Below are 14747 nucleotides of genomic sequence, written 5' to 3'. Positions count from 1 at the left end.
CCTCCCTCCCACCCCCCATAAACCCTCAGTTTGTTCTCAGTTTTTTTAAGAGTCTCTTATGTTTTGGCTCCCTCCCTCTCTAACCATTTTTTTTCCTTCCCCTCCCCATGGTCTTCTGTTAAGTTTCTCAGGATCCACATAGGAGTGAAAACATATGGAATCTGTCCTTCTCTGTATGACTTATTTCACTTAGCATAACACTCTCCAGTTCCATCCACATTGCTAACAAAAGGCCAGATTTTTTTAAATTTCTAACATGAGTTAGAAAAAACTCTCCCCCAAAACTTTAACCTGTATATGTACACAACCTATATATATACATAACCATTATATATACACAAATGTATATATAAAGATGATCAGATGTAGGCAAATGCATAGAGTGTGTGGTAAAATAACCAAAGAAATCCATAAAAGGCCAACTGTTATCGATCTGGGTGTTAAAGAGCATGATTCCTTTTTCCCCATGCTCATCTAAATGTTCAGCTTTTCTGCAATAAGCACATATTTCTTTTCTAATGATAAAAAATCTATACACTTTTGAAAGACTAACACCCTATACACTAATGTGGAACGTGAGCTAAAATGAGAATGGATAGAGCTGTTCAGGAATATCTAGAAACCTTTATGCATTAAGGTTGTTATTAACTAATAGATTAATCAATTTTCAGTTGTCTCTTAGAAATTTTTACCTGTGTCAAAATGAAATGGAAGAGCTTCAAAGAGAGTAAACTTTTCACAGTGATAGTCATAGCAGGTAGTGTTAATGCGAGCAGATTGCCATTGAAATCAACATCTTTAGCACCTAGCACCGTGCTTTGCACACAAGAACAATCAGGTGTTTGGCTCGATTTTTGTTTTTGTCTTCGTAAACAAGTAGGTGAGAGACAGTAACTTAATGGCTTTGCTCTTGGATAAACTGGTGAAAACAGATCTGGATACAGTAAAACCTCGGATTGCGAGTAATTTGTTCTGTGAGTGTTCCACAAGACGAGCAAACGTTTCTAATAAATTTTAAATTGATAAACGAGCGATGACTTGTAGTACAAGTAGTACATGATGCTGAGGGTCACATGATCACAACTGAGCCAGTGGTTCTTCTCTCTCTCTCTTTCTCTCTGTGGGATTGTGGATGGTAATCTCCCATGCTCGGATGCTCGGTCTCAGGCCACGGTGTTTGGCAGAAATCAGTGATCTTTCAGAATGTTGGAAGGTTCCCACAACGGGCACTACTGTGTTTTTGGTCACTTCAAAGCACCTATGGACAGTCCTTTGTTTTTCCAGACAAGAGTGAGCTTAGGAATGCCTTGCTTCCTTCTAGGTCAGGCTGCTTGCAGATAGAGCCCCTTTCCTCTGCTGCCTTATTGCCAGTTACATGAAATACAGTCTATGGCAAGAGTCTATTAATACTGTTCTGTAGCAGTCATTCTGTTAGTGGTAGTGAAAGTCGCCTTACGCAATAACCCTCTTCTCTCTTGCCTCCCACACACCAGACACGAAGGCTTTCAAAGGTAAGTGCAGGTTAATTTGTTTATTTGTCTTTCTGGTTTGTATTTTCTTTATTATTTTGCATTATATTACAGTATTGTGATCATTTTTGTATGACTATTTTTGGATTATGGAACGAATCGTCTGAGTTTCCATTCTTTTTTAAAAACATTTTTTGATGTTTTTATTTATTTTTGAGAGAGACAGACAGAGCATGAGTGGGGAAGAGGCAGAGAAAGAGGGAGACACAGAATCCAAAGCACGCTCCAGGCTCTGAGCTGCCAGCACAGAGCTCAAAATCATGAACCACAAGATCATGACCTGAGCTGAAGTTGGATGCTCAACCGACTGAGCCACCCAGGTGCCTGAGAGTTTCCATTATTTCTTATGGGGAAATTTGCTTTGATATACAAGTGCTTCAGACTATCAGCATGTTTCCGGAATGAGTTATGCTCTCAACCCAAGGTTTTGCTGTATTTCAGTCATTGAAGGAGAGTAGCAAGCTAAGTAAGATTTATTTTATTGTTTTAGTCACATGCACTAATTCCCCACTTACTGTGTACCTGCCCCAGTTCGAAGCACTTTAAAAATGTGCTTATTAGGAAAATGTGCTTAGACAGCTCTGAGTTTACTTTCCTTACCGGGTGGATGTTACAGAAGCGATGCTGGGTCACGTGGCTCGTGCTTGGTCTCACAAGTCGTAAGTGGGGTTCAAGCCCCCGGCCTGCCGGGAGCTCATTTCCAGCCACCACATGGGGCTGCCCCTCTACTGGTCAGATGCCTTGCCTGAATAGTGCACGCACTGAATGCTGAGTGTCCTACCGCGGGGTCAGCTGGATCTCAGGTAGAGTCTTAATCTGGAACAAAGCCAGCGTCCACCCCCCTCCGCCAAAGTCCGTCTCTGCCAAAGACACTGTCCTAGAAGGAGGGGTTAGACAGACGTGGGAAAGGACAGCTGACAGTTTGTAATCAAGGAAAGAAAAAGAACACAAAGCAGAATCAGCCACCCCTAGAAAAGCAAAGCCCCCTCTGTGGAACCGTTGAACACGGAAGCAAACAGCCACAGGAGGCAGAGCACAAGACCGAGGATACTCCTTGCGATGCCTGGGTTGAAACGGCAACACAAGTGACGGCCTGTGTACCCTGCTGAAGGAAACCTTAAAGGCGTTCGATGTTCTCATACAGACTTTCGAAATGAAAACATTGGGGCATGAAAGGAACACGAGTCAGTTATCAAGAGAGTATCCCTCCGGTTGAAAACACACAGAACCCCTCCTCGCCCTCCCTTTCTGAGAAAGCGGTAGCTGTCGCATGGTCACATGGACCACGGTGCTTTCTGCACCTGCTCTCGACGCCTGGCCGGTTTCCCGAGGATGACTTTCTGACCACCTTGCATAATTCAGCACTTGCCTGATGGGAACCGAATGTCCCCAAGACAGACGAATGTAAAGTAGGACTTTTATTTTTTTATTTTTCTAGTTAGGCCCATTAAATGGCACTTTGTTAATGTGTTGGCATGACATAACTTCTGAGTCCAGATTCACATGGAATTCTGTGCTGAATTTTTACCCAGGTCCTTTCTTAACGTAGGTTCGTTTCCTTTTGAAAGTGCCCTCTACCTTCTGAGTTTGTGTGATGACACAATTGAGGCACGGCGTGATTTACCAGCCTAGTTCCTTCCAGTGTGTCAGTTAGACTCCCCAGTGCTGCCGCCGACATGATGTCTCCTTAAAGGGGTGTTTTAGAGAGAGAGAGAATGGAATTATATTGTTTTTCCCTTCAGTTAAGAGATCAAACGCCCACCAAAAGCCCTTGGGGTAGTTTCTTGGGAGATAAAAATAGTTCATCATTTTCCAGCTCAGAGCATATAAACCACCTCTGATGAATAATGTGGTGTGTGTGTGTGTGTGTGTGTGCATCCCAATGATTTATCAAAGCCGTAAACTGACATTTTAAATATGTTTCTTTCCGCCCACATTGGAAACCACACATAGGAAAAAAGCATGAATTTATACCCTTAACACACACAACTGCAGAAGTACTCGATTCTGCTTTGACCCTAGTTGGTATTTTCAGGCTCCAAATCGAATAGTTTATAGACCCCTGGGATAGAGTTATTTTATTTCAGGATCACAATATTTTGCTATTTGCAAAGTTGCCAGGATAAAAAATGCTTCCCGTTTAATTGTCTGAATTAACTCAAGACCTAGTCACCCCGGGGAACGTTACTATAAATGATCTAAGAGCGAGCAGTGGTCCTGAGCACACTGGAGGGAAACACCCGTGTGGTAATAGTTCTCGAACAGCCAGAGTGTACAAGATAAAACGGCACTCACCCCTGCAGGGAGACACGTTAAGTCAGTCTGTGATCCACTGCCAAAATCCTGGTTGGCGCCATTTTCTAGACCCAGCTAATCATGACCTTTGTGGATCCTGGAGTCCTGTTCCAATCCACAATTAACTGTTAATTGGCCATTATTTTAAACCTTGCCAGCCCCAAGCTGGAGTTAGACCCTGCACCGTCAGACATGACCTGTTTCTTACCATTGTTTTAAGTGACATAGACCTACCCCATCAGTGAACATTCTTGAATCCTGAACTCTTCCTTAAAGTGTATGAAAATGTGTGCGAGAGAGACGATAGAGCACAGGGAGAGAAGACCGAAAACACCCCACAGGAAGACCCATTCATCTACTCTTGAGGGTGGAGAAGTGTTATCTGTTCAAAGACTTAAGGACCAAACCGACATGCTATCTCTCGAAGAAAAGTAGCAGCTCTGATTCGAAAATGTCATTTGGCAGGCCCTTCTGGCCAAGAACTTACCCTGCAGATGTCTTTAAGGCAATGGTTTTCAACCCTGGCTGCATATTAGAATTCCCAGGGGAGCTTTTAAATATCTCATGTCTGCCTGCACCCCACACCAATTAACTAAGGATCTTGGTAGATGATCCTTGGTCAGAGTCAGGATTTTGTAAATCTCCTTGGCCGGGAGGGGGGGGGGGTCAGGAGGAGTTCCTTCTTGCGGCCAAAGGTCCAGAACGAGTGCTTTTAAAAAGGCTCTTGGTTATGCTTCCTCACCCCCAGCTACTAATCCTTTGTTGCTTACCTGTGCACAGAATGAAGTTTCAGTGGATGATCTTATTTAATCCCCTCAATAACCTTGGGAAGTAGATCCCACTGTCCCTGGTCAGAGAGTGAGGCTGTGGCCTTAGCAAGCTCATTACCAGTCCAAGCTGCACACCTGCACCGTGCTAATGGGCATTGACTGTCAGCTGGGGTGTCCCTAAAGCTCTTGTTGATTGGTCGTACACAGTGTGTACTCTTTCTCCATAGCAACCAGGCGTCTTTCTTCTGCCTTGTATACGCTCAGCACTAAACAACAAAAAAAAAGCTTCAGTTCATCTGAAATTTTCTAGATAGCTCTTCTTAGGCTGCCCAGAGCTTTCCAATTTGTTTCTCTAAGACACACTCTTCACTCATTTGATTTACAACAAATATTACTGAATGCCTCCTGTGTGCCTGGAGCGAAGTGGTGACATCAGACACCAAAGTCTCTTTCCTCTTGGAGTTTAATACTAGCTGGGAGTGACAGGCACTGGGAGTGACAGTCATTACATATGGTGGTAGGTGTACCGTGAGGAAAATGACGAGGGGAACAGAATTTTGCCTGGCAGGGGAGGGTGCTGCTTTAGCTAAGAAGATGCACAGAGACCTGAACAATGCAGAGGAGCCAGCCGTGTGAAGATCTGAGGAAGGAGGACTCTGGGGAGAAGAGCTAGCTGGTGCAAAGGTCCTGGGGCAGGGCTGAGCTTCATGTTCTAGGGACAAGTGCGGACAGGGAGAAGCCATAGAGAAGGAAGTGAGCTGGGAGATAGCAGCAGAGGCCACACTGCGTGGGGACTCTTTTTCTTTACGTATCCTTAAAAAAATGTTAAATCTAACATCTTTCAATAACATTTACATAAGACCTGACAGAAACGCCTTTACATCATTTATCTCATTCAACTCATGAGATACAGAAATGATCATTTTAATTTTATAGATGAGGAACCTGAAGTCCGTAGATGTTAAATGCGTGGAGAGGTCAAGCTCTAGGAGGTTGGAGGGCTGAGATTTGAAGATGCTGCTCCGTGCAGGGCTGGTCGTATGTTAGCCATTCCATGAATGACCGTTGTCCCGATGAAAAGACACTGAGAGGGGAGCCTGGGTGGCTCAGCTGGTCACAGTGTCCAATTCTTGATCTCGGCTCAGGTCATAATCTCATGGCTCAGGAGTTCGAGCCCTGTGTCGGGCTCCTGACTGATGGCGTGGAGCCTGCTTGGGATTCTGTCTCTCCCTCTCTCTCTGCCCCTCCCCTGCTTGTTCTCTCTCAAAATAAATAAACTTTAAGAAAAAAAAAGAAAGAAGAAAAGACATTGAGAAATCTGGCATTTCTTCCTCTGATAAAGTCTCCGCGAGTTTAAGCCAGTACTCAGACTAGACTCACAGAGAGCAAGTCTTTCCAGGGTTTTGGTCTCTAAAATAAGAAGTCATCATAAATTAATGGTGGGTTCCATTCTTGCTTTGCATCAGCAGAAAATACACAAGTCAGGTGTCCAAATATGGCAAGTGAGGACCCTCATTAGTAGAGAATCTGAGTGAATTTTTATACATAAGTAACTTCTTTTTTGAAATAGCCCTCTCCTCTCTGCCCCCAAATCTAGAATCCCCTTGTATCTTAAGACCAATTCTGTACTGTTTTCCACCGATACCTGTTTATTGCTCAAGAAACACAAGCAACATTCCTTTTCCTTTATTATTAGTTCTTCAGGTCATAAGATGCATCAGATAATAAGAACAAATCTGCCTTGTCTCATGGGGAGAAAGTATAGTTCTCATTCATTCATTCATCTGGCAAACAATTTCTGAACTTCACCTACACAGCAACCCTGTGCTTGTTTTTTGAGAGGCATCAAATAATATTCCCATTTTTCCCCATTTCTGATGAAAGCTTCTTCGGTGCTATGACTCTCTCCCCCCACAATTGTTTCTCCCCCAAGGCATCACCCAGTCTAGCGTTTTATGTGCACTATTACATGATAGGTGTTTAAAGCAGGGCAGGACAAAATGTGTTCGATACAAAACAAAACATGTTCCTCCACTTCAGTCTGCCAGAGAGCTAATTATAGTTTATGATTCCAAACGGCAGCTTCACATTCGCTACTGTTGCCAGTTCGGGTAGATTTCAGTTCACCGAGTGGTTTGTGATTTGTGTCATGAGAGATACAAAAGGAAAACATCGATAGGGTTTTGGCACGTCATGTGTTGTAAAACAGACTGATAAATGGTCAGCGTAATTGTTCAAAGAATAAAAGCTTCTCTTACGCTAGAAGGCTTAAAGGAGCTTCCCAGGAACCTTACTGATGTCTTTCTTCTTTTTTATATTATTTATTATTATATTATTTTTATTCTTCTTCACTTGACCTTAGCCAAAAGGCTGAGAAGTGATTATCATTCTCTTCCTCCTAATGGAGAAAACTTGCCAACCCTGAATCTGACACAGGAGATGCTGGGGAGGACCTTCGAACATCAATACATTTAATTCTGGACTTTGAGATACAAATCCTCCTTTATTTTTCTGTGACATTTAAAAATATTTTTAAAGTTGGAGTACCTGGGTGACTCAGTCGTTGAGCATCCGACTCTTGATTTCAGCTCTGGTCATCATCTCGAGGTTCGTGAGATCGAGCCCCACATCAGGCTCCATGCTGAGCCTGAAGCCTGCTTCGGATTTCTCTCTCTGTCTCTGTCTCTGTCTCTGTCTCTCTCTCTCTCTCTCTCTCTCTCTCTCTCTGTGCTCCTCCCCTGCTTGCTCTCACTCTGTCTCAAAATAAATAAACATTTAACAACTATATTTTTTAAAGTATCCAAAGAAACACAATCATATAAAAAATTAGGAAATATCCATTGTTAACGTGTGTGTTATACATACTTCCAGACTTTTTCTGTGCCTGTGAATATGTATATAATATATGCTTTATGTGGATATGAATGACTATACCATTTGTTTTTTACAAAAACGGAATTAGGCATACTCTTTTTTTTTAATGTTTATTTATTTTTGAGAGAGAGAGACAGGCAAAGCACGAGTGGTAGAGGGGCAGAGAGAGAAAGGGACACAGAGAATCCGAAGCAGGCTCCAGGCTCCAAGCTGTCAACACGGAGCCCAACGTGGGGCTCGAACTCACGGACCCTGAGATCATGACCTGAGCTGAAGTCAGATGCTTAACTGACCAAGCCACCCAGGTGCCCCTAGGCATACTCTTTAGTAACCTGCTTTCCTGGCCATTTGACAGAATATTGTGCATTTGACTGTACCTTTATTTTTTTTTAAGTTTTTTTTTTTTTTAATGTATATTTATTTTGAGAGGGAGGGAGAGAGAGAGAGAGAGAGAGAGCACGCGTGTGATTAGGGGAGGGGCAGAGAGAGAGGGAAACAGAATCCGAAGCAGGCTCCAGGCTCTGAGCACAGAACCCCATGCGGGGATCAAACTCACCATGAGATCATGACCTGAGCCAAAGTCAGACACCCAACCAACTGAGCCACCCAGGCGCCCCATGATCCTATCTTTAAATAAGAGCAAAGAAAATTGCAAAATTTCCCTTATACCTCTTTTAGTGAGAAATCACCTTTACCATTACCAGGTTCGTTTTTTAAATAAACTTCTGTCCCATCGTGCTAAAGCTATACTTCTTAATACATCATTATTAATGTGGCTGAAGAATAGTTCCATACATGGAAATGTAATGCAACATTTTTAAACTCTAAGGTGTGGAACACATTGCAGAAAGATCTGGATCTGGTCTTGGGCCGTTTAAGGTGTAATGAATGAGGAGCCAGAAAACCATACAGAACATCTCACTGCAAGGCTGAGTCAGGAGATACAGACAAAGTGATGGGATTCTGTGAGGCAGTGTTCTGGGCGTTGGCTGGGGAGATTTCATGCAATGGGTGAATCACGTGGGGTCTGTAAGGTGGCTGAGGTTGAGCAGAGAGAGAGAAGTTAAACAGAGGGAGAGAAGAGAGAAAATTGATCAGAGAGAAAACACCACGAAAGACATGAAGGTAGCAAAATATGAGCTATAATTTTGCCACCTATGAAATTGACAAACATGGTTACCCATCCGACTTCAGCTCAGGTCATGATCTCACGGTTTATGGGTTTGAGCCCCACATCGGACTCTGTGCTGACAGCTCAGAGCCTGGAGTCTGTTTCAGATTCTATGTCTCCCTCTCTCTCTGCCCCTCCCCCACCTGTACTCTGTGTCTCTCTCTGAAAAATAAACATTAAAAAAAAAAAAAGAAATTGACAAACATTTTTTTTTTTTTTACTTGGTGCTGACAAAGGTCAAGTGAGATGAACCCCATCGCTGTTCCCTGATTGGAGTATAAATTGGTAACCACTGTTATTTCTGGAAAGCAGTTTTGGGCTCATGCATTGTCAGCTGTGGAATGCTCATACTTTTGAGCCTAATAATCCCGTTACTGGGAAGGTGAATTAAGATGTGGCCAAGAGTATATATGCAAGGGTCTGCATCAAATTGTTCCTCATTGTCATGAGAATTTGTGAAAACCCTAAATGGTGAGTAGTTTATACAAAACCTATAATGGTATACAATTTCCAAATTTTCTACACCGAATTGATATTAGTCTTTCTTTTAATTAATCTGAGGTAGGTTTTATAGGATGGATGAAGTTCAGGGAACAGAGCAGTCCAGCTTGTCTAGAGCACAGGTTATATTTAAGGAAGTCATGGGAAATAAGGGGCACCTGGGTGGCTCAGTCGGTTAAGCATCCCACTTCGGCTCAGGTCATGATCTCACAATTCGTGAGTTTGAGCCCCACGTCGGACTCTGTTTTGACAGCTCGGAGCCTGGAGCCTGCTTCAGATTCTGTCTCCCTCTCTCTCTGCCCCTCCCCTGCTTGCGCTCTGTCTCTCTCTTTCTCTCTCTCTCTCTCTCTCTCTCTCTCTCTCTCGGTCTCAAAAATAAACATTAAACAAAAATTTTTTAAAAAGGAAATAAGACAGGAATTGTAGCATGGAGAGTTTCCAGTAGAGGCTGGGACGTGGTAACTGGTTGGATACAATGAAAAAGTCTGCAAGGACACCAGGAAACTGCCAGTGTAAATAGGGGAGGCAGAGTCCTTTTGGTGCATGGGGTTGGGGGCAAGTTACTGTATCGTCTGCCCTGAGTTGGAGATTCATCTAGACATCAAGAGGGGCTTTCCAGTGGTCAGTTCTGGGGTGCAAAAGAGCAGTTATGCACTCATGCATTCACTCACTCAGCAAACAGTGCTTAAGCGTTTGCTGTATGCTAAGGGCTGTGCTGGGTCCGGCAGATGCAAAAAGGAGGGGCCTTCCGTTACAGCAGCAGCAGCGGGAGCGCCTGGTGGGGGGTGTTGGGAGTGGGGGAGGGGACCGAAGGGAGGGAGTGTGGACGGGGAGAGCTTAGTGCTAAGAACAGTACCAGAGCACCTTCTTGTAACTCTCAAGGACTCAGCAGTGAGACAGGCGGAGATCTCAGCATGTCAGACGACAGGGGAAAGGATGCAGCGGGGACATGGGGGTGTTGGGCCTGCGCTGTCAGAAGGAACCTTCCGGAAGGATGCAGCCTGCCGTGCCATATACAGTGTCCAAAGGGACAAAGGAGCATTGGGATCAGTTCCAGAAGCAGCCGTATCTAAGGAGGGGCTAGGGTGAAGGGGGGGCAGCCATATCTAAGGAGGGGCTAAGGTGAAGGGGGGCAGCCATATCTAAGGGGGGGCCGGGGTGGAGGGGGGCATTAGAAGCAGCAGGAGGGGTCCAGGTGACCTTCAAAGTCAAGTGGGGACCTGCGTGTTCATGTGATACGCTGTGCTGGTTATCACAGAAACAAAACACCGCTGGAGAAAGTTTGGAAAACAGAAGCGTAATCCTACCGAATTATGATAATGACTGTTACTATCCTTGTACATTTCCTTCCAGAGTAATAGTAACATAGAGTTTTCACATAGTTCTAACATAGAGTACACACACATCTTACATCTTGCATTTTTCACTTAACATTATAGCACAAGCATTCTCTGGGTTGCTACACAGTGTTCATACTTACTTAACTAATATTCCGTCAAGTCGTACAACAGTTTGTTTCACGAGCCCCTTCTCTTTGACATTTGTTTAAAAAATGGATAATAAGGATAAGACTGTAATTAAAAATTGTCATACATAGTCTAGATTATCTCTTATTCCCAGAAGTTATGTTAACAGGTCAAAGAGCATGAGCGTAATCTTCATGGTCCTTGTCATTTGTATTTGCCACCAGATCGTTCCCAACGATCACCAAAGTGACGCCCTTTTTTCCAAATTCCTTACTTTCCTAAATCGGGAAGTCCAGGGCTCAGTGTAGTAAAGGTCATTATAACCTCCCAGAATTTTCCAAGCTAGAGATCTCTAGCATAGCGTAGCTATTAAAATCCGTGGGGCGCCTGAGGAGCTTAGTTGGTTAAGTGTCAACTTCAGCTCAGGTCACGATCTCAGGGTCCGTGAGTTCAAGCCCCGCATAGGGCTCTGTGCCAACAGCTCAGTTCCGGAAGCCTGCTTCAGATTCTGTGTCCCCCTCTCTCTCTGCCCCTCCCCTGCTCGCTCGCTCTCTCTCTTCTCTCAAAAATAAATAAGCATTAAAAAAAAAAAAGTGAAAATCCCTAGGCAGAAGGAGCAGGAGACCTAGTGCTGATGTAGAATTTAAGTCACTTAGGTTACTATGTTGTGCAAACCCACTTGCAACTTTATTGTAAAGGACTTCTCTACCCCTTCCTCCCCCTCCTAACATGCTTCCTAGTATTAAAGTGAGCTAAAGATGACTGATGGAAGAATGTTGCCCTTCCTCTGGGCTGGGGCTGTGCCCTTCTTGGTGAGGCTCAGCTCAAAAGCCTCCTGTTCATCCAGCCCCCTGTGCACACCTCAGGCTGTTGGCTGCGCTTCAAAGGCAGCCCCGTGGGTGAAGAAAACACAGATAAAGGCAAAGCGATGATAAGGTGGCCGTAAATCTGAAAAGTACGTCTTCTGGCATTATCAATTATCACTCCGTTTCAAATATGCATATGGGGTGGATATTCCAGTTTTCAGTGTGGGGTGTGTGTGTGTGTGTGTGTGTGTGTGTGTGTGTGTGTTTAAAGGCCTTTTAAAACGTTGCACAATCCTTTATACCCTAATGTGCTGTGTGTTTGGCATTAAAGAGCTGTCAGGGCTGACTTGTAGCTTGGAAAGGGTAAGGGTTGAGGTACAGGCAAGTATGGGCTGGTTTACTCACGGGACAGAGTCTGACTCCCGCTGGTGACCTGCCTACAGAGAGAGCCTTGCTCCTCGGATCCCAGATTTTGGTCCACACTGTCACAAATGCACAATGTAAGACACAGGGAGTCTCCAAAAGAAAGGGAAATCGACTGTGTAAAATCTTACTAGTGCTCCGGCAAAGCAACCCATCCTTGGTTGTCAAGAACACCACATTTGTTGGGGCGCCTGGGTGGCTCAGTCAGTTAAGCGTCTGACTTCGGCTCAGGTAATGATCTTGGGGTTCGTGGGTTTGAGCCCTGTGTCGGGCTCTGCACTGACAGCTCAGAGCCTGGATCCTGCTTTAGATTTTGTGTCTCCCTCCCTCTCTCTGCCCCTCCCCTGCTTATACTCTGTCTCTCTCTCTCTCTCTCTCTCTCAGAAATAAACATTAAAAAAAAATTTTTTTTTTAAACACATTTGTTGTGGGGGTCTACAGAAATGAGTATTCTGAAACATTCCTCTGTAAGATACGGTGTGTGGTACCTACTCGAGCAGGAGAATAAAGGACCGAGGAGATGGACGCGTGCGCTCGCTGCCTTGCTGACGTGGGGACTGTGTTGTCTGTTTCTGCAGATATAAGCAGAGGCGAGTCCTGCAAGGAGGACTGCACTTGTTCCGCCTGCTCGCTCCGGGCCCCCACCATAAGTGACTTACTCAATGATCAGGACTTACTAGACGTCATCAGGATAAAGCTGGATCCGTATCACCCGACAGTAAAAAACTGGAGGAATTTCGCAAGCAAATGGGGCATGCCCTATGACGAACTGTGTTTCCTGGAGCAGAGGCCTCAGAGCCCCACCTTGGAGTTCTTGCTCCGGAACAGTCAGAGGCCGGTGGGCCAGCTGATGGAGCTCTGCAGGCTCTACCACAGGGCCGACGTGGAGAAGGTCCTGCACAGGTGGGTGGATGAGGAGTGGCCCAAGAGGGGGCGTGGAGACCACCCCAGGAACTTCTAGACCTCTCTGCTTCCCGCTGGCCTCTTTGGACATTGAAACAGCCACAGGTTAAGGAGGAATGTGGATCTGTTCTTTCTTGAGGGTTTAGGATGAGGACACATGACAGTGGACATTGGTTTTCCCCAAAGCTGGTGGTTTTTTTTTTGGAGGGGTAGGTTGTGTCTTGGTGGTGGATTTTTGTTCGTTTAGTTTTGCACATCTGTTTTAATTTAACATTTGAATCTGGAATTGGGAAAAATACTTTGTAGACTCACATAGGGACCAGGGCCAAAGACTACAATCAGAATGGACTCGTGCCATGATGAAAATAAAATTATCCTCTCCCTTAAATACTGTGGAAGATTGAAATAAGAACTAAGATTGTTGATGGCCCCAGTTGATCATCGTCCATAGGATCCTTCATGCTGGACGGGACACCCACAGCTTAGAAGAAAACATAAGGGACATTAAAGCCTTGGTTTGCGAGTATCATTCGTGCCAGAAACATGCTTGTAATCCAAAACACTTGTCTGTCAAAGCAAATTTCAAGAACCCTTGGCTCAGTTGTGACCATGTGACATTCAGCGTCACGTACGACTCATATGGCAAGACATCGCTCGTTTATCAAGTTAGAATTTATTAGAAGCGTTTGCTCGTCTTGCAGGACACTAGCAGAACGAGTTACTCACAATCCAAGGTTTTACTGTACTTAGGTGAAGTAGCAGGATATTGGTATTATGGGGCCATGCCTTCAGACCACATGTGCCATTTTTTTATTCAAATACTTTTGTCATCTGTGCACTGTCAAAAATGTCATCTGCTCAAGTATTTTTGCAAGAAATGAAAAATAGTGGTTTGGGGAGGAAAGAGTCAGGCATCAGGAGGGAGAATAAGGACCTTAGGAAAGTGTTTCACAAAGAGAGTACACAGAATGCCCTTTGTTACCCAAGACTTTTTAAAAATTAACTTAATATGTACTTTTCCATCTTTTGTGTAAGGCTGAGTGTTTTCACCCATGAGATCAAGCTTCGTTAAGAAACAAATAAAACTCACCAGGCCCAACGTTGGAATGTAACCGCTTCCAGTACCTACTGTCCCAGCTGGATACAGAGTCACGAACAAACACTACACAGAGGTTTAGCCAAGAATGGGGAATCTTTCACGCTGACGCTGGGGCAGGAGATCGGCATCAAAATCCAACTTTTAAAAGATTTCAGACCGAATGAAAAATTGGTTCCAAAGAATATCTGATGTTCTTAGATGGTTTTAGGGGGAGGTGAAGTGTGGTTGATAGAAGGGTTTGCTGCTGGAAAGATGGGAGGAAAAAGCCCTTTCCCTCCTGCCATCTCCCCCTCCCCCCTCCCCCCTCTAGGTCTCCACCGTCTCCAAATGGAGACAGAAAAGAGCAGGTGGTCCTCCACCCTCAACCCCAGCCATCATTCCCATGGTGGGAGGATGGGAAGGTTCCCTTATTCCCAGAGACTCCCTCCACCCCCAGTGACACAAGAGAGAGGGACAGCGCCAGAAGAAAGGGCAGCCTGGTGGAGGAGAGGATTGGAATAACAACACCCCCACCACGGCGCCCTCCCTCCCCTGCTGCGCCATCTTCCCTGGTCTTCCCCGTCGCCCCCCGCAGTTCCCAGCTCAGTGGATACTCTGCTCTATTGAAACCCATGGCACATCACATACCACCCTCGGTGGCTTGGAGCAGTAGCTGGGGGACGTGGCCTTCTAAATTTCCATTCAGTAGGCGGGGCGCCTGGGTGGCGCAGTCGGTTAAGCGTCCGACTTCAGCCAGGTCACGATCTCGCGGTCCGTGAGTTCGAGCCCCGCGTCAGGCTCTGGGCTGATGGCTCGGAGCCTGGAGCCTGTTTCCGATTCTGTGTCTCCCTCTCTCTCTGCCCCTCCCCCGTTCATGCTCTGTCTCTCTCTGTCCCCAAAATAAATAAAAAACGTTGAAAAAAAAATTAAA

The 14747-nt window shown here is 45.0% G+C and overlaps 1 protein-coding gene across 1 annotated transcript in view; it reads left to right on the top strand.

Moving 5' to 3' along the window:
* Nucleotides 1-14520, top strand: part of EDARADD (EDAR associated via death domain) — a 78748-nt gene extending 64228 nt beyond the window's left edge. The window contains exons 5-6 of the mRNA XM_049645977.1: nucleotides 11473-11542; nucleotides 12346-14520. Coding sequence (XP_049501934.1) covers nucleotides 11473-11542; nucleotides 12346-12796 — 521 coding nt within the window. The 3' untranslated portion in view covers nucleotides 12797-14520. The remainder of the gene's footprint in view (nucleotides 1-11472; nucleotides 11543-12345) is intronic.
* Nucleotides 14521-14747: the final 227 nt, after the last annotated feature.

The sequence above is a fragment of the Panthera uncia genome, chromosome D2 (assembly GCF_023721935.1).
Source record: "Panthera uncia isolate 11264 chromosome D2, Puncia_PCG_1.0, whole genome shotgun sequence".
NCBI lineage: Eukaryota > Metazoa > Chordata > Mammalia > Carnivora > Felidae > Panthera > Panthera uncia.
The sequence above is the reverse complement of the archived record's forward strand: the minus strand, read 5'-3'. Positions and strand labels throughout refer to the sequence as shown.